The 20,026-nt window shown below is 37.0% G+C and overlaps 1 protein-coding gene across 4 annotated transcripts in view; it reads right to left on the bottom strand.

The window, feature by feature from the left end:
* Positions 1-1,143: 1,143 nt before the first annotated feature.
* The window catches only part of kcnip3b (Kv channel interacting protein 3b, calsenilin), a 37,373-nt gene continuing 18,490 nt past the window's right edge, over positions 1,144-20,026 (bottom strand). The window contains exons 1-8 of one of the 4 annotated variants that reach the window (XM_026344002.1): positions 13,769-15,328; positions 6,343-6,345; positions 5,668-5,792; positions 5,490-5,559; positions 5,181-5,359; positions 4,566-4,670; positions 4,363-4,425; positions 1,144-2,225 (exon numbers count right to left, since the gene is read on the bottom strand). In XM_026344002.1, the coding sequence (XP_026199787.1) occupies positions 2,178-2,225; positions 4,363-4,425; positions 4,566-4,670; positions 5,181-5,359; positions 5,490-5,559; positions 5,668-5,792; positions 6,343-6,345; positions 13,769-13,874 (699 nt within the window). In that variant the 5' untranslated portion in view covers positions 13,875-15,328 and the 3' untranslated portion in view covers positions 1,144-2,177. Of the gene's footprint in view, positions 2,226-4,362; positions 4,426-4,565; positions 4,671-5,180; positions 5,360-5,489; positions 5,560-5,667; positions 5,793-6,342; positions 6,346-7,664; positions 8,377-13,768; positions 15,329-20,026 lie in introns of those variants that run through there. The other 3 variants (XM_026344001.1, XM_026344003.1, XM_026344004.1) reach the window with 3 other exon arrangements.

Below are 20,026 nucleotides of genomic sequence, written 5' to 3'. Positions count from 1 at the left end.
ACACATTTAATGGTGAAGTTATCCTTGAATAACCCAGTTGGCACAAGGTTAAATAACCTGCTTAAAGCAGCAGTGGAACAAAGTAACTCTGTACGTTTACTCAACCTTACCTGAGTACAATTAATCAATTAATGCACTTTTACTTTAATTGAGTATTTTGTGAGGATTTAGAAACACCCAATTTTTACATTTCAATCGTTCCATTCCCCCTACAATCAGCAAAGCTTAAAAAATAAAATAACTTCTTTGTGAGAACAACACCACAGTTGCTGGAAAAATATGTACAATGTTTGTATAGAATAAAGTAAGAAAATCTATAGGTGAGATAATTCAGGCAGTTTAAGAAGGGGATGGTGAACAACATTGTGGACAATACATTTCACCTGCTCTATGAAAAAAACTTGTGGCTTGTTCAGCCACTGACTGATCCGACCAAAATCCAAGACTGAGCACCTGAGGTGTGCCATCAGGCTTTAAAACACAAAATCTGTGGCACTCTGATATCACTCTCAACCCATAAGAACAATGACACTTGAAAATAAACTTTTTATGCAAATATCATAGCTTTTCTTATGCTAACTTGCTACTTTCCTTAACACCTATATTTGTACTTTATTTTACTGTACTACTTAAAATAAAGCATTTAGTACAGTTGGCATAGTATCCCCAGGGGCCCTGGGGGAGAAGTAAAACAACGTCTCCTCTCAACAGAGACTCAAATACAATACATCAAATACACAATTACCACAAAAACATGCAAGATTACCACAAAAACATGCAAAACAATCACAAAAACCCAAAAATGTCCCACAGATGGACACAAGACCACCACGAAGCTCTGGTCAGTGGTATTAAATAAAGGTATCAATACATCTATGTATTAATACTTCCATCCTGCATTAAAAAGTGTACTTTTAATGCATAATCAACTATTAAAGGCATTCTGTGACTGACAAATTTGCAAATCAAACATTATTAACATTTATACAGGAGTTCTGCTACACAGATTTGTAGTTCCATCAAACATGGGACACAGTGCAAGTGTAAGTACAATTTCTGTTCTTCATCTAAATGAAAGAGGGAAATTTGGTGAACAGTGGCAATAAAAAAAAGAGAAGTCGTGGCTGTTGACAGCATCTTTAATGAACCAACATCACAAAGGTCCTACTGTACTGTACATAATACTGTGGCACTTAGAGTCAGCATGTTCATAGATACTGAAGAACCGATGTTAAGCCTTAATTCGGCATAAAAACACACTTTTAACAGTTGTTTTTTGTTTCTTCACAGTACTGCACAGACTTTCCAATTCGATCAGAGATACATAATCTTCCAAAATACAAAAAAAAAAAAACAACATTTGAAGAATCCATTTAAGTTCTGTGAAGCACTGTTACTAAACAACTGATTAACAGAGTTTTCTTAAACTAATTCTGGTCTTACTTCATCACCCAGTGCAGCACAGATAAGACCAACACAATGTAGAATATACAACTATTAACTATACATATATACATACACACTGATTTCCATCAGTGGTGTAGCAAGTGCAGGTATCTACAGTGCCTTCATTTCAGGCGCGTATTATATATATATAGTCTTAAAATTGTAGTGCAAGCTAATTCCACATCACATATTTGATGACAAACATTCTGCAGTTCATTTCTCTTTTTTCATGTGTCACAGCGATTTTTGTCATGCTGCTCGAAGTTCACGTCAGTGCTCTGAAAAACCCTTGAGGAAAGAGCAGGTTTAAGTGTATGTGAGTGTGTGAGAGAGGCAAGGTGTATTAAAGCTAGTATCCTTGAGTGCTCAGGTCAGTGGTTTCTTGTAAGCTTCTTCACTCCTGGTTAGTTACTGAGTTGGTAGTCTGTTGATAAAAGCGCAAGAAGCTGCCCTGTTAAGGACACAAAAAACACACTGGATAGATGGGAACTTTACCCAGGAAGCTCTTCTTCTATATGTAGCAGTCTTTTTGAATCCAGAAGCAGTTGCAAGATGCAGCTAAAGGAGCATGGCAAAAAATATAAAAACTGGTTCCTGTACCTTTACAGTACCTACATTATGTGCCAGGGTGTCATGTTTTCTTGTGGAGTTTGTGGTTGAGGTGCACGTGCTGTATATATATATATGTGTGTGTGTGTGTTTGTGAAAATAACTGAGAGCCTTCTTATTCATTATATCACATTCTCAAACAGCTGCATGGAGTTCATGATGTTCTCATCCTAAAAAACAGAAAGAAAGAAAAAACCTTTGTAAACAAAAGTTCAGGAAAAATCCCAGAAAGCAAGTTTAACAAACTCTGACCCTGAACTCAGAGATGAGAAACTTTGTTTAGCAATACCATTAGTGGAACTATTGACACAGAACGACTACAGATTGTGGTAATTTGTGTCTTTTTGTGTCAGTTTTACTTCTCTTTATGTTTTTTGGTCATTTTCATCACTTTCTTTTAATTATTTGTCTATATTTTACTTATTCTTATCTCTTTGTGGTCATTTTGTATATATTTGTTATCATTTGCATCTATTTGTGCATCTCTTTGGTCCTTTTTTTGTCTATTTTAAATAATTCCTTTGTGGTTATTTTTTCATCTCTTAGTGCCCAGTGCATGCTGTTTTTTGGTCACGATGGGTCTCTTTTTGGACACTTTTAATTATTTGTGATAATTCTTAAATTATTTTAGATCTCACTTAAGTGAGTTCATTGGCCTCCAACTAGACACTTCACACTTCCACTGTGTAACCTTTAATTAAACAGCAGACCTTCCACTTTGATCCAGCAGAGACAGTAATATAATTAACTGAAACAAATGTACATTTATCTTTATTTGTCAATCAATTGGTGACAGGGAATCCTATTGCTGCAATGTCACATTAAATCATGAAATATGTTTATTCAGCTGTAAGCTGATAGGGGCAAAGTGCCTCTGGCAGCGAAAAATAAAATCAAACAGATAAGAAAGAAGTTTATCTGTCAACCAATGATTAATCCCGTCTGACCAAGAATTAATTTGGTGATTTAATGTTGACTATAAATTTCTAAGTTTACATTTTACATTTATAAGTCTTGCCCAACTGGTGTACTGACTACAGTGTTAAGACCATTTAAAACATATATTCTAAAACTCACTTTTAAACTCTCAGTGCAGGGGAACTGATTGACAACCCAACAGCTGTCCTAATGTCCACAGAGTCACAAAAGACATAAAAGATATAAGATTGTATTCTAAGCTGAATGGATCCATCATCTGTAACATCTGAATGTGAGGACAAAGATCCTGTCTGTTTGTTCCTTGCAGCCTTTTTATACAGTATTATTAGTAGTTTTTCTTTCTCTATTCTTCTAATTCCCTTCAACCCTTTGACCTTTTTTATTAGAACAGCTGCAAAGTTATAGCGGATTTATTGCTCAATGTTTGAGTGTGGGGTAGGTTAAACATACAGATCGTGCCAAACTGAATATTCACCCATTATCTAATAACCCATGTAAGTCAGAACTCCACCTGTGCAGGACAAACCGATACTCAGCTTTCAACTTTTTGTCTAAACTCTGGAAAAAACTGTGTTATAGGTCCAGATTGCTGCAAAAGTGATTTTCTTTAGGTTTATCTACATTTATACACAGCTACCCACTACAGCATTTAGATCTATAAGAATATTTGTTTTTAATCTGGGAGAAAGTGCAGTGGAGTTTTGACTGGACGAAGAGCATTTTATATTAGCCAGTTGGATCTACTGACAATTGTGGATAACAACTCCTCAGCAGCTTCTTTTTTAACTACCTCAGTGTCAAATCAAACACTACTAAAACTAAGGTTTTTAACTTAATCCATTAAATCTAAGTCTATAATGATACAAATTCTAATAAAAAATAAATAAATTACATATTCTGCTTTTAGAATGATGCTCAGCATTCATGTGATCCCCTTTGTTTTAACATTATTCAGAAATGTATTGTTCCTCGTGTTCATGGAAGCAACAGTTGAATGAGGTTACTTACACTTACATTTAACATCCTTAGCCAGCAAAAGTATCTATATTTAAAGTGATTTGTGTTTTTTAATCCTAATTTTCTAAGAAAATGTCCTGATAATATTTGTGTTCCACATATATATACAAACATATAACTAACAGTACTGTGATAAGAAGCAAGACGTTCAGGACATGATTCAGGAGAGGCAGGAAAGTGAGATATTGAGTTGACATTAGTGGGTGGATATTGAGTGACACTGTGTTGTCGCTGACACCGAATCAGGGTCAATGATTAGTTTGTGTCGATGCGTCCTTGTGATTTGGGTTTTGAAAGTGCAGCATCAGTTTGTGTCTGTTTGTGCCTGGTGGTTATAAAAGAGTGCTTCACCTTCTGACAGGTCTCAATAAACTCTTCAATAGTCACTACGCCATCTCGATTTTTGTCCATTTTCTGTAGAAACAATAAAGAAGAGAACAAAGAAGCAGTAAGAAAGGACCCATCACTGAAAAGTATTTTAGAGGGAATCACAATCTGAAATCAGGTTGTGGTTCTGGGCATATGTGTGGGTTTTATTTGTGTTCATCAAGAACCTGGAAGAACTTGTCCACGTGTTCAGATGGAGCTTCATCTCGCACACAGGGGTAGGTGTACCTCCCCATCATGTCATAGATTGACTTCATAATCGCTAGCATCTCCTGAAGAGAAGAGGAAAGAAGCAAAGTCAAAAAATCAAAGCAACATTTTTTTAGTTTTTCATGGACTGTGACTAAATTTTAAAGCTGTATATGATACAGTGAGTGATTAACTTTACACAGACGAGAGGAACTTCAACATCTTCCATGAGCAATGAAACACAATAAATAAAAATACTTTGGTTTGACCTGTAACTCCAGTGCAAAGACCTGACATTACATTATTATACAAATACGCATAGCTGTACAGGTTTTGCCAAATGTAATTGTCTGAGTTGCAACATATGACTTATACGTGATCAAGAAGTTGTTTGATATAATATTATATCACAATATTGTGATAGTTACGACAATACATCAGAATTTATGTAAAAATCCCAAAGTGATTCTTAAATTTCCATAGTTTAAGAAATATTTAAGTAGATTCCTGCCTTAATGTTCATAAAAACTGCAACAGACAATTTGTACATTGTTTGTGGATTAAGAGTTGCACACTACATCACCCACACACACCTCTTTGGTGATGTAGCCGTCCTTGTTAATGTCGTAGAGGTTAAACGCCCAGTTGAGCTTCTCAGTGACCGAACCTCTGAGCAACACTGACAGGCCGATGACAAAGTCCTCAAACCTGATTGAACCGTTTCTGTCAATGTCAAATGCGTTGAACAGGAAGTGAGCGTACGTGGTTGCATCTGTGGACAAATCGAATCAGGATCACAGATTTACTGCACTGTGTTTTCTAAAAGCACCCAACAAGCTAAAAAGAGAAAATGATTCGAGTGGAGAGGAGGATTTGATTGTTGGAATATTTTTTTGACAAACCTCCTTGGGGAAAAAACTGAGAATAGATGGACTTGAATGTTTCCTCATCAACCATCCCACTAGGACACTCCTGCTCAAGAGAGGTAGAAACAAGAGAAGTTATTAGGATAATTCACGTCTATATAAAGCATGGTAATTGTGGCAGAGTGATTAAGACCATCTCAGCAGCCAGACGTACGTTCTTAAAGCCCCGGTAGAGAGACTGAAGCTCCTTCCTGGTGAACTTGGTCTGAGCCTGCAGCTGATCCAGCCCCTCCGGCTGGTGACGCACCGTCGACAGCTCCAAATCACTGTCGCTGCTGTCTGTGGGAGAAAGAGAGAGAGAGACAGAAAGGGATGGATAGACAGACAGGAAGAGACAAAAGAAAGAAAGAGAGAGAAGTGATGTAGAGAGGGAAAGATGAAGAGAAAAAAGAGGCTGGATGGGGCAGACATTGAGTGTGTGGATGCAGGTCCAGGTAAAGGGTGGGATCGTACATTCAACAGGGAGGCATTTAATATAGAGCAGGTGGGGGAAACGTGCGAGTTTAGGAGAGAAAATTGGAAAGGAGGAGCAAAATGCAGGTGTATGAGGGAGTAAAGAAGAAGAAGTACTTTCTTTATGGTAGAAATGTCACCCAACAACTAACATTTGGGGCTTTCAAGAAAGGCCCTCTGCAGGAAATCAGAATTTTACTTAGTCAATCAAAGACTCTTTTACTTGCAAAGCAAATAACAGATACATAATTGATTATTGGTAACCAGTTCACATACACTAAGAGAAAGCACTGCACAACTGGGGAAGAAAAACAGTCAAGAAAAGGAGGGAAACTTTCTCAGAGTATAGTTGGGTTTCAACTGTTCCCATACTCACCATCTTTAGACAGAGAGAAGAGAGGAGGAGGAGGGGTGTTGACACCAAGATGGAGTGAAAGAGTAAATGGAGAACAGTGGGAGAGCGATAGTAAGAAGAAGAAGAAGAAAAAAACAAAAACAAAGCAAAGAAAACACGTCAGGTCAGACACTGAGAGCTTCATATGATGGGCGCTGAGCAGTCCAGAGGAAAACAATTAAGTTATATTCTGGTAAAACATCCAGCAGAGCAGTGAAATATGGTACAGTGTGAAACAAACCAAAAATACAGGAGGGAATAGAAGACAGGAGGCGATCCATTCTTATGTAACATCAAACTGAGCTTTAGGTTGATTTAAAACAATAAGGTGGTCGAGTTCAGAAGGAGACGTCAGGAGACGACCTCTGATGTCCTTCACCGGGTGAATTCTCCCATTGATAAAATGAGAGCATGTGTGAAATCAAAAGCAGCTTTTAACACGTTGCCATGTTTTAAACAAGTACTAGTTTAAAACAAAAATCAGTGGTGATGACTAAACAATGCTTTGACTTTCGCCAGATTTATTCTTTACCTTTAAAACTGTTGTTCTGTTAAGATAAAAAACCCTGAGTTGTAAATAAAGCCTCTGGGAAAATCAAGATCTTTTCAATTCCTCTGTCTGTGGTCAAACAGCAGTATGTGTTTTTCATTAGTCGTTGCTCACCTCAGTTTCCTGTAGGTGTCAGCTTGTATTTGCTTTTAACACCACTGCTTCCTAACAATGCCACACTGATGTCAAATGGGAGTTTTTTTTATATTCAACAATAACTTTCTGAATGGTAAATGTTCACAATCTATACCTGTTACAAGCGTAATGGAGATGAATGTGACAAATGCAGCTTCTAATTGTTAGTGTGTTACATTTTACACATTCATACTGCATGTTTCAACCAGTTACCAAGTGACATTACATTATTTTATGCTAAATTAACCCAAACATATGCTATGTCACTCCCATGGTGTACTACATGTCTCTAGGACAGTATAAAACATAGTGATAGAAAAGCTGTATCCTCTGTCTCTTACACTTCAAACTAACAGTTCACATTTTCAGTGTATTTGCTCCATAACGACCTTTAAATTATCCCGTAATTGGTTCCCACATGAATACAAAATGACTTATTTTCACTCTTTGCACTTCACAACTGGGGGTTCAACAGTGAATCTACCACTACTCCTCATTTGATTAATAATTATCCAGACTTGAGTGAAATAACTTTGACAAATGAGAATTAAAAATCACCCTACGCCCCCTCACTCCGTGTCCTGCTCCTGCTCATTGCCCCTGTCCCAGGTTGCCTCACCGGTCTCAGTGATGTCGATCAGGCCGAGCAGGTGCATCAGTTTGAGGAACATGATCACCAGGCAGACGATGCCAACAGTCTGAAGTCCCTCTGTTTCCCACCTCACACTCATCTTCCCTTCTTCTTCTACCCTGTCTTCCACGGTCCTTTTCTTTTCTTTCTCTTCTCCACTACTACATTATTAGGTCTCACCCTCTCTGTTCTTGTCCTGTCTCTGAAACAGTGTCACTCGCTCATCACTCTTTCTCTGTCACTTTCTGTTACTCTATTTATCGCTCACGTCCTGCCTATTTTAATTGAATGCCTTTTCCCAGTGCTCTCTCCTGTTCTAATGAATCTTGTAGGAGATTCTCCACAACTAAAGCAGCATCCAATGGTCCTGTATTAAGGTCAAGTGGATTTGATTATTGCTGTAAAAATACATCTACAGAGAGAGTGAGAGAAAGTAAAAATATCCCCTCCAAATACAGAATCTGGACCACCACGTTAATCCATGGGAAATCAAATCAGACAGTGTGCAAGCTCAGATCTACACATTCATTGTTTTGGGCACAAACATACAGTTGGTTTGGGATTCCTCCAATGACCATTATTTCTCTAGTTGATGTCAAAAATCTCATGAAAGACCCAACAGCATTTGTTCTGTTGACAGAATAAGTGATGCTCTGCAGCTTCATCTCGATCTCACATCTTATTTTTAGCTAATTAAGCTGTGATCTCCTGAGGAACCAGACAAAACCTACATTTCTCCCAATTACCATCAAAAAATAAATAAAAAAAAGCAACAAATGACTAAAGGGACTGAATACAGCAGCTTTAAATATATAAGATTAACAAAATTTTTTAATAATTTCAGCTAAATGTAAAACAGAGAAAACAATTTGCCTTTAATGAACCAGAGAGAACTAAGGTAAAGGTCAACAGGTGTACTGAATCCCATTTTCCCTGTCAGCTCTGTGATCCACTTTCTAATTGTTCCCCATGTCTCTCCTGAGGTCCGTAACACAGATTTAATACAGCATTACCTCAGTGGTGCCGTGTCACACTCATTCTCACATAATAATGGGAAGCGGTGAGCAAACACTCCCTCAGGGCCTGTGACACTTGTTGTTCATGGACAATTTGCTGCTTCCCTCTAGTGGAAACTGATAAAACAACACCGACTGAGATACTGTGCAGACACAAGAGTTACTGCTAGACACAGAAAATGTTGTCTATTTGGTTCCCTCTTGTCCAAAATATGAAAAATTTACACAGTCTGCTAAGAAAAGACTTAATTTTACAGAAAATCTCTGTTGCTCAGTTGCATATCATTTGAGTCACTTGGTGAAATGTTAAAGCAGCAGAAAGCACAGACTGCCAGCTTACATTTAAGGATTTATTTGAAAATATTGGATGAAGTGTGTGCTGCTTAGAGCCATTTGTTATTCATAGACTTTCATTTCCATTGTGGTGGCATACAGAGTCAAACTGATGAAAGCTCTGTCAGTCTTCGTAGTCATGGATCTAATTGTGTATATAAACAAAAGTAAAGTTAAAAAAAAAAGATAGGGGCAAAAGTATGGCTTTAAAGAATCAGATTTTTCATTCAGAACATCATCCTTGAATTTTAAACCACCTGTGGTGTAAGTTATCTGATGATTTAAAAGCCATAAAACATGAACGCCCTAGTATATTTATGTTACTCACTAAAATAACCGGCATGAGAGTCAAATGTGGATTAAAAATATCAGATATTGGTATCAGAGAGTCTCACAATAAGGCTCATGCATCGCTAAAGACAAGGCTACCTCTGGCATTGATCCTAAAATAGGACCGAGCTGGACGGAACCCAAAATTGACATCAGAGAAGAGATCGAAACTATCAAAGACCAGTGGTTTGGTTTTAGCCCAGATCATTTAAATGCACTTTCAACATGCACATGTATGGCAACAAACATGAATGCTCTCACAGGGAGTGTGAAGGTGTGCATTTTGTTTTGCAGAGCAACATTAAAGGATCTTTGCTTGAGTGCTGATGATATAAATAATGCAACAAATAAGCTATTAGAGCTTAATGGGAAGCTCCGTAATAAACAATGTTTAATGTACTTTACTGTTGATGCTAAATGTAGAATATCAGTGTTCAGAGTTTTAAAATGTCCTGTATTTTAAAAAAATACTCAGCTTGAATAATCATTGGTCTCTTACACCCATACCATTCAACAACTTAAAATGTATTGTAAAAGTGGAAATAATGAAAAGAAACAGAACATGCACCAACATGTAAAATAAAAAATAAATATTTACAATTCTGCACAGTTTTAAATCAGAAATCAAAACTAAGCAAATGTGTGGCACCGATCAGCTTAACCCCTTGGTACAAAAAAACAACTTGCAGCTATTTGCTTACTTGTTGTAAACGAAGTGTCAAGTTTGCTAACTCAGTAGAACTGTGTGAGTGGGAAACTGTGAAAGTGCCAGATGTGAAACTGGTATTTAGAAGCAAAGAAGGGTTTTCTCAGCATCAAATCATAGCTTTGGGATTTCTAAAGGCTGTACACAGCTCAAAAAGACTCTGGAGACTGGATCAGAGCATCAGGCAGCATAATAAAAGTCAGATCATAAGAGACCACACCTAGATTATCAAAACAAAATAGCTGCCGGTGGTTCAAATCTGGTCTTTCGTCCAGAGTATTCTTCAACTCACATAAGTAAAAGTTTCTTCTTTTAGATATTAACAAATATACTACTAAAACAAAATTGATAGTAAAGGTTAGAAATTACAAAAAGAAAATACTACAATATGGTTCATAAATGGTTGCAGAACTGAATCATTACAAAGCAGATATTTGGAGCAGGACTAATAGCAGAAGTGTAATACAATAAGTATTAATATCTTGTATTACAATATTTTGTTAATCTTTGTTTTCTACTTTTGAATATTTGTTCTTTATTCTTTTGTGAACAAGTAAACATTTTTACATATTTAGGCCTTGAACAGTGTTGAAAATGAAAAGAAACTGCTCATAACTCTGCTGGAGGAATGTAACTAAGTATATTTACCTATATTAGTACAGTTTGCAAGTACTTGAGTGTTACTTCATATTCCTACTGCACTAAATTCCTGAAGGAAATATTATACTACACTTTTCAGATCAGATTTTACACACAAAAGCTCTATTTATAAAATATGATGCATTATTAACATAAAATATATGTAGTAAGTAGTAGTAGTAGTGTCACCTCTGTACTGTGTTAAAATTACAGCACAATAATATCCAGTAATACATTATTATCAATAATATTATATAATTAATATGGATATTCATGGATACGTCTCCCATTATTCCTAGTGCAGATATTTTAAGCATGTTTTGTTGACAATAGCAATAATATGCAAGGTAATATCAAAGTATAAAAACAAGAGTAAAATTCCTTACAAACAACAGAAGAAGAAGACTTTATGAGCACGAAAAATTCTTACCAAGTTTTACCCTAAAATTGTCAACAGAATAGAAAAGCTTCAATAGAGGGCAGCTAATCCAAAGCTTTGGAGCAGCTATGGCAAAGTACGATTGTCCTTATCCACCGACCTTCATTGTAGAACAGTTAAGAGCAGGTGATCTGAACATCTAAGAGGTCTGGAACTGAAACCAGAGCAGAGAAGTTCACAAATATTCTGGGAGATCAATCCACGTAGGGCCTTATTAATAAATAAAACAACCTTAAGCTCAGTCCTGTATTTGAGTGGGGGATACTGCGGGGATGCTAGTACCACTGTAATACTATCTCTCTTTCTGGTACCAGTTGAGAGTCTTTCTGCAGCACACTGCACCAGCTAGTGAATAGTTCAATTCAATTCAATTCAATTTTATTTGTAGAGCGCTTTTTACAATTGACATTGTCACAAAGCAGCTTTACACAACCAAAGAACAGTACATGAACAGTGTATGTGTATGAGTCATAATAATGTGATTGTGAATAGTGATTTACAGAAGTGCAGCCTGAAGTAGATTAAAGTTGTGGTAATGTAATACTATTAGTATTAGATTAGTTAGTGGAATCTATTTCAGTCCATGATATTTTTAAAAGTCAAAAAAAAATTTATATCATCCCAATATCCACGATTAGACAGAAGATGCTAAAGCAGGTGAGATAACAACACTGTAATTAGTAAACTGGTACCACTGGGAGATGACGGAGGAATGAAAATGAAGACGCGTGACAAGAGTTTCAGAGGCTACTGAGGAATGGCCAGTGTCCTTCAGGGTCCTGGAGGAGTACTCCAGGCTCCATATTTAGGCAGTCTCAGAGAAAGCCCGTTCGATACTGCATGTATAATTGATGTGAAGTAATGCTAAACCGGGGTGTAGACCTGGAGGAGGATGATGAGGAGGACGGACGGGGTCGCTATTTGGGAAAGTAAAGATTGAAGAGATTGAGAGGAGTGATAAATTATGAAAGGACATTACTGGTGCTTTTGTTGAATTTATTACTTATGATGCCGGGCCATATGAGAAGCACTAATGTGCCGACTGGAGCCTTCCTGCTGTAATTGTCTTGGCACACTGACGACAGGGCACTCTGACTCGCTGGCCTTTAGCCCAAAAGTCTAATCAAAGGAAACTGCATCATTCAAAGAGCAGTATCTGATGTCTCTATAAAGTCCCAAATGTACACAGTCTATCAAGATTTTATGTATAATCCTTTAGTAGGCACAATAAAACATCCCATTAACCTTTTTCCATTTTATGCTGATGGTCCTATTTTGTCTTTATAAGTGAAAAATGCTTTTAAACTGAATGGTAACACACCGTAGCATTTCAGCATCATTTTAGCTTAAGTTCGTTTTTTGTTTTGGTCTATTTTAACACACACACACAGTGAAAATGTGACAGAAAATAATAGTCCCTGACCGGGAACATTGTGATTACATAGTCAGCTTTATAAACATCTATGTTGCTCTTTATTTATTTTATTCACAAACATCATTGTAATTACCAGTGTGTGCCAAACGGCGCTGTTGTCTGTCGGCCAGATGTTAAATTAGCCATTAAATGAAGACAACAATAAGACCACTTCTGTTATATTTAAAATTCTAATATTGTAACTGTTTTTTTTTGTCCTTTATTGTGAAGCAGGTTATATGATCCAGACAGTATGATATACATACTATATATTACTATTTTGCAAAAGCAACATGAAAAATCATGATTTGTTCGCAATGGTAGAATTATCCAATCATCTCCATGAACAAAAATCACTACTACAGTATAAAAGCACCTGAAAGTTTATTTAAATGTATGGAAGTGCAAGTATTTTGCGTGAGTATTAGGCGGAACTGGAGCAAAGTTTAACTATTTAAAAAGAATAATACTGCATGATATTTGTATAAGGAAAAACAGTCTAGTCAGATGTAAATAAACACCAGTTAAACTTAAAAACACTGACAAATGAAGCAGTACTCCAGTACTTTCCTTAATGTATTGTTGCATTATATTTCAGTTTCTCCATTTTGCTAATGTGTCATTTAAAGTTTTGGAGAAAAGTTGCATAAACAACTGCCAGCTGTGTTTACAAGGAGTCGGGTCTCTCCTGCACCAGAGTGTAACAAGATTTTGAGCTTGCATCAGTCGGCTTTAAAAGTAAAAAAACAAAACAAAAAAAAAACCCCAAAAAATAAACAATAATAAGACAGAAAAAACTATTTTCATGAGCTAAAAAAAGAGGGTTGTGTTTTTTGGCTTTAAGACAATGCAGTTTTCAGATAATCCTATGGGTATTTCAAGAGTTTATTTAACTTACAAAACAAGAAGAAAAATTCTCAACTCACAAAAGGAACATTTTATCTCTCCGTTTACCACCAAATTTGGAAATACAGGTTACGTTAGGTTACATTAGGTCAGGATTTCTCTTTCTTTTTTTAACGTTTTGGAACTAATTCTCTCTTCAGAGTTTGATAGATGAAATTTAAAGATGTTGCACTTGACCTCTCTATCTAACAGTTTAAATGATTTATAACACTCTGTAATGAGTGAGTCATGACAAGTAAATGCAGATGACAGCAGCATCAAATTGCAGCTACCTTTTAGCAAGTAGAGGGGCCTCAGGTGGGCCCTTACCTTCAAATGAGGACATGGGCTCCAAGATGCCAAACTGCTTGAGAACTGCCATGAAAAGAATGATGACCACGCCAATGGCAAACAGCTCCATGCCCTGGATCCCCATGACTGCAGGATGGAGGGGTGGGGGGATCTCACTCAGGGCTAACCCTGCAGGAGAAGACCTCCTGCAGGGGAGAGATGAAGGGAAGCCTGCGTCCACCTGAGTGATGCTGGGCCAGACTAGTCAACAACAAGTGTTTTCAACAGTGGTGAGCCAAGACGGAATAAGAATCAGTCCGGTTGGTGAGTGACTGCATGGGTTTGTTTCCAGGTCCAGGAGACTGCATGAGAACCAGACCAGCGTGCTGGATGAAGGCTGCGCTAATGTCAACACTGATGCCGAAGTGGAAAATATGTGGAAGCCGACATATATGGAAAACTTCCTTCTCTGGACCCATGGGGGAAAATAGGGGTTGTGTCACAAGCCATTTATTACAGTGCATTAAAGGAGACGTTTAGAGTCACTTTCCAGACTTTCCTCCTGCTCGCACTCTCAGAGCCTCAGACTGGCAAAGACACAAGTAACTGCTCATGCTCTTAATCCAAACAGCTGTTGTGAGTCCTCACGCCATAGTTTACACTAATAAATCACATCTTGGTTTTAGATTAAAATGTCATGTGGGAAAAGCAAAGAATTCAGCACAGTCTCAGTGTACATTTTCATAATTTAGCTTCTCTTAGGTGGAAGAAAGTCAAAGCTATTGAAATAAAGAACATCAGAGAACAGAAGATAAAATACTCCTCTCATCTTCCGCGCCACAAAACTGCAAAACAACATTAGCAATTAGAAATTATTTACACCATTATATCCACCAACCACACAAGCAATTAGTGAAACCTCAGGTTTGAAACAAAAGCATACTGTACTGTAAATAGTCTTTATCTGAAAGCAGAGGACAATGTGACTTTCTAGTCTACGCAGCATCTGCTCACTATCTTCAACATGAGGTACTGGGAAGAACAAGGTTTTACTGTCCAAATAAACACGAAAAATAATCTGGTATATATTTATGAGTTTCTCTGCTTTCTCTTGCTGTATTGCTTTCACAACAGTCAGATCTCCCTAAAACCTTCTTCTACATAGTTAGACTTAGGTTTACTGTGGTTGTCCTGTCTTATATAGTCACTTTACTCATCTCCAAATCCAGGTCCAGATATGGAAGCGTATGGCTCTGAAGAAAAGGCACTTAGTGCAGCGGCAGCAGCAGCAGCAGGGTCCAGGGAGGGAAATCCTGAGAAAGTGAGAGGAGCTGTGGGAAATGAATCCTCCTCCCCCTTTGTCTACCTCCTCTGCACATACTTATCCATCATTCTTCGATCTCTGCAGCTTCCTGAATTTATCTGTTGCTGCTTCTAGTTGCAACTTTTCCTCCCTCGACTCACTCAGGCAGCGCTGACTCCTGATGAGGTTTAAAACTAAAGTGCCCTGTCCACTTTCAACCTTGTTCTGGTTTCTGATACTCCACTACACTCCTCCTTTCTCTCCGTCTGTCCATCTGATTTGCTTTTACGCCCCAGTGTTTCTCCTCCTCCTCCCTCAATCTCCTCTGTCATTCCATAACTTTGGCCAACCACAGACTTTCTCTCCCCCTCTGCTCAGCTTCCTCTTTGCTCTTCAAACTGTCCCTTCTGTCTTCACCATGTCCACCTCTTCACCTCTTACTCTTTTCTTTCGTCACTGCGAGGCAGGTTTAGCGTTTGAAAGTTTTTGAATTGTGCGTAGGGGCGGGTCGCGGAGCACAGACTGCAGGCGTGTCTATGTAATTTGTATTAACAATATATTTATTTATCATCAACCATGCATGTACAAAAACATTAAGGTCACAAAAACAAAAAAAGAGGTATCAGATTTAGCTACTAGCTATATTCTATCTGAAGTCAGTGGCGGAGTAGGCACAAGCCCTAATATAACTAAAACAAATAAATACTAAATGCTAAATTATCTATCTAACTAAACTAAACTTACCAACACCAGGTAATAAATATTCTTAGATACTTTGTCTATGTACAATTCATGATGGCATATTTGGGACCTTAAAGTCTATTTTTAGCACTGACATGTTTTCAAAGAATCGGGGAGTTTGTTTTACTCTTGAATGGCTTTAAATGTCAAAGACTAGTATTCCAAGCACTTAGCTTCTTTCAGAGGGCCTGCAAAATGGTTTTACAGCGATGTCTGTGAAGTTTCGTTATTTTAAACATAAAATTGAACATCTAAAAACATTAAATTTAATATCTGAAATCAGGAAAGATCTACTGTTAAATATTCCTGCCATTTATGTAAATACAAGTCTTACATGTATATATCTGTCCATACATCCAGTCATCACCCTAAACACTTTTCTTCTTAATTGTCGCAGGGGTTCTGAAACCAATTCCAGCTGTAATTTTTCCAATATTCTGTGTAAAATGTTAAAGATTCAGACAATTTTCATTTTTCTCCCCCATGAGTGCATGATTGTGTCATTTACATACATCACGATTTCTACATTCTAAATGACAGTGTCGCTAGTATGGAGCCTTGTGGTACTCCCATATTCAACTCATAAGGGGTAGAAGATAATATTCTGTACTGAGGAGTTGTTGTTGTTTTTTTCTTTGCAAATGAGGGATAAAGTCAATTCAGATATGTGTAATGTGTACATGTACACAAAAACATTGGGACACAGAGCTCAAATAAGAGCCCCTCCACCACACCCAACCCAACCTGCTTTTAGCTTCTGTGAACTAAAGACCATGTTTTAGTAAAGAGGAACATTGATTCTTATAAATACAGTCATATTTCAATGTGTCAAAATCATAATCCTTCCTGGAATATGTGCAACAGATTGCCATAGATAACATGGAAAAATATTATTTATACAGTGTGCATATAAATGTTGTTGTATGTGTGTTTAGCAGGTCAAGAGAGGATAACTGATGACTCTGCACTTGCTAATGCACCAAGATAAGACAGGGGAACAGAGGTGTGTGTATGTGTGTGTGTATGTGTTAATGCATTGACTTTGGAGATAGGAGAGGCCAGAATGAGAACGATCAATATCTTTCTGGTGAGGTGATGGTGCTAGTGGCAGTTCTCCACTTTTTCTCTGCTTCTTAGACTTTACCAGAACAATTAAAATAAACAATTATAACATTATAAATCTGTCTGCTACTACTCCTTAATAAGTGAGGGTCTGATGAATGTATCTCTACAATTATCCTTAAGGCCAGTATGAGTGTAGAGTGTAGTCCCTACACTAAAAAAAAAAAAAAAAAAAAAGAAACACACACAAACACACCATACGTCTAGGTGTCTCTGCATACTGATGCTCCAGTAGAAAAATATCTGACTTGAATTAGTTCTGTTTCATATCAACACTAGTGTAGCGAGTTTGTGTGGTTTGTTTTATGTGTGTGTCTACTGGTTCTTCTGGGCAGGCCATTAAGACACTAACAGGTTTTTAAAAGGTAGGCTTGGCGCTGCTTGCTGACACAACAGTCAGTAAATAGGGAAAGAAGACCCAGACAGTTTCCTCTCAGCCTGACACATCAGTAAAGATCAACTCAGTCATCACTACGGTTAGAGAAGAAGCCATGCTGACATGAAATAACTGAGTGCAGGGGTATTACATGGACAATAACCTCTATTATTCACTCATTACATTACATTATATTTACATTTTTGCATTATGTAATCAGCTACTAACAAACAATATTATACATTATATTGCATGGCTACAGTACTTTTGAGTAGTTCAATATCAATATTGCATAAACTTAACATAGGTTTTGAACATAAGTCACAGCTCCTAAACCACTATAGAAGAAAAATTACTATATCTAAAATGTAAAATAAAGTCACAAAACATGTAAAGACCCAACCTGAGCAGAAAGTCCTCTAATGTTGGTGTGTACTGTTTATTGAAAACATTTAATGCATTTACTAAACAGACAGAAAACTAAACTTTCAAATACAGAGAGGAAAGATAGGAGAGACAACAGGGCAAATGAACAGATAATCATGTACAGGTGAAACGATACAGGTGCCTACCTGAGCGATGGTACCTGGCTGCACTGTGGCCACAATGAGACAAGCAGCTGGGCCGAGACAGGCGCCTCCTGGCCTCCACAGAGAGAGCAGCCATCACAGCTCCCATAATGCAGCTGAACTACCACAACAGTAAAACTGCAAACAAGCTGCTCTGAGACACTTTGGACACTGCTCAAAGTTTAACAGACTAAACGTTGGCAGTGATCATGAAAATCACAGCTAACACAAGAGTTTAAATTGCACACTTTGATTCCTGGCACTAACAATTTCAGCCAAGCCTGAAAGAAGGCAAATGAGCAAAGCTTCAAAGTCTGAATCTCATGTACTGACGAATAAAACTGCCTGGCTCTGTAGAGAAGGTGTCTGATGAGAGTTTTGCAGCGTGTGTCCACATTTGAAAATCTGTTTGAGTTGTGACACCACATCACAGGCAGATAAAAAGGAGGAAGGGATCAAACAGCACTGCAGAGCCTCTGACCTTTTGCATCACACAACCTCCACATTTCATGTCTGTCCCATTTCCTTTCTCTCCTCTCATAGAAAAATGACTCCTATACACTGTCTGTTTTTCACTGACTCTCTTTTGTATAAATTACTACCACTACTACTCTGGTGTGCTTCTGGAAACACAAAAAAAAAACAGAAACAATTTCATTAAAAGTCAAGTTTATATTTATTATTATTATTTAGTTTATTTGGTGAATTATCTGGAAAATCTCTACCATGTTTTCTTGTAAACAAATGTTGTTTAAACTCAGCAAGAAACAGATCTTAGATCCTTTAAAACTGAAAACAGCTGCTTTATGGCTGAAAATGACACAATGAGACACTATGAGTGCAGAATCAAAACATAAAATATACATACTAGACAGCAAAGTAACCAAACTCACAATTAAGCATTCTAAAATTGAATAAGAACTTTAGGAAAGAGTTGATCGACAAAGTAACTACACAAGACGAGACATAACAAAACATTATCACACTGGTGCAAACATCATATTATACTCTTATGGTGCCATAAACTACAGGTGCAGGATACATGTGACACTGTAATTTGATTTCATTCATATCAGTAAAACTCACTGACATTTTTCTAAGACTGGTTAAATTTTGGGTTTAAATTTTGTACAATAACTGGTAATTTGCTTCCAGTACAATATTCAAACTCATCTTTGTCCTCTATTAAACATTTCTTTATCTTGCATTTGCATTTGATTTGACTTGACATAATATTAATAAAAAGGTTTTTAGAAACATTTTTGTCCTTCGTCATGCACTTTTGCACAAATATTAACATATATGTGTTTTGTTATGGGGGGGAAAAGGTCACAACATACACAGCTAGAGACATTAAAAAAATCTGGAGTAGAGGAAATGTAACACAAATGCTGTCAATGACAAACAACCTGCCACTATAGGGAGAGCATTAGCTTGAAAGGGCAATGAAAATGTGAGTGCCTTATTGAAGTTACTTTGAGCAGCCTGCTTGATTTCTGTCTGCAAGTGTGTCGAGATCAAACTTCCGACAAACAGTGAACAAAGTGTTTTGATGAGTCACTTGACGCGAGTGAAGTTCAGGTGATTTGGATGGATTCACACACTCAACACAAATGCCACAGTCTTCACAATCTCATGAGAGAAAACCACACCACCTTCGAACAGGATTGAATAATGATAAAAAATAGGATAAACATTTGGCAGTGATCACTACTATTCAGAAAAGTAATATGGGAAAAAACTAAAATATTACTAAAAAACTAAACTAAATTTGGTTACTTTCTGTCAAGTTATTTATTTAATGGGTGAGTTTTTGATCCTGATGTTTAAACACGTTACCAAAATCAAATATGATGTTTGTTGCATATTTAACCTATGTTAAGAGCTTGGTATTAGACCATTATTACCTATTATTAGTAGTATTAGTAGTATTAGTATTCATTATTATTATTATTATTATTATTAAGTATTTGCACATTATATTACAGTAAATTTGTGGCAGAATTCCTCAAAAGCAGACGTAGTTCTCAAAATAAACAAATAAATAAATAAAACAGTAATGTAATAAAAGTACTGCTTTTTTAGAATTGATTGTTTTAATGTAAAAAGATATTTGACACACTGCTAATGTTTATGGTAAATGGAGGATAATGGATTCTAGTCTGTAATAAACACAGGAACATGTT

The sequence above is a fragment of the Anabas testudineus genome, chromosome 9 (genome assembly GCF_900324465.2).
Source record: "Anabas testudineus chromosome 9, fAnaTes1.2, whole genome shotgun sequence".
Taxonomy (NCBI): domain Eukaryota; kingdom Metazoa; phylum Chordata; class Actinopteri; order Anabantiformes; family Anabantidae; genus Anabas; species Anabas testudineus.
Note: the sequence above shows the minus strand (reverse complement) of the source record. Positions and strands in the feature narration are given on the sequence as shown.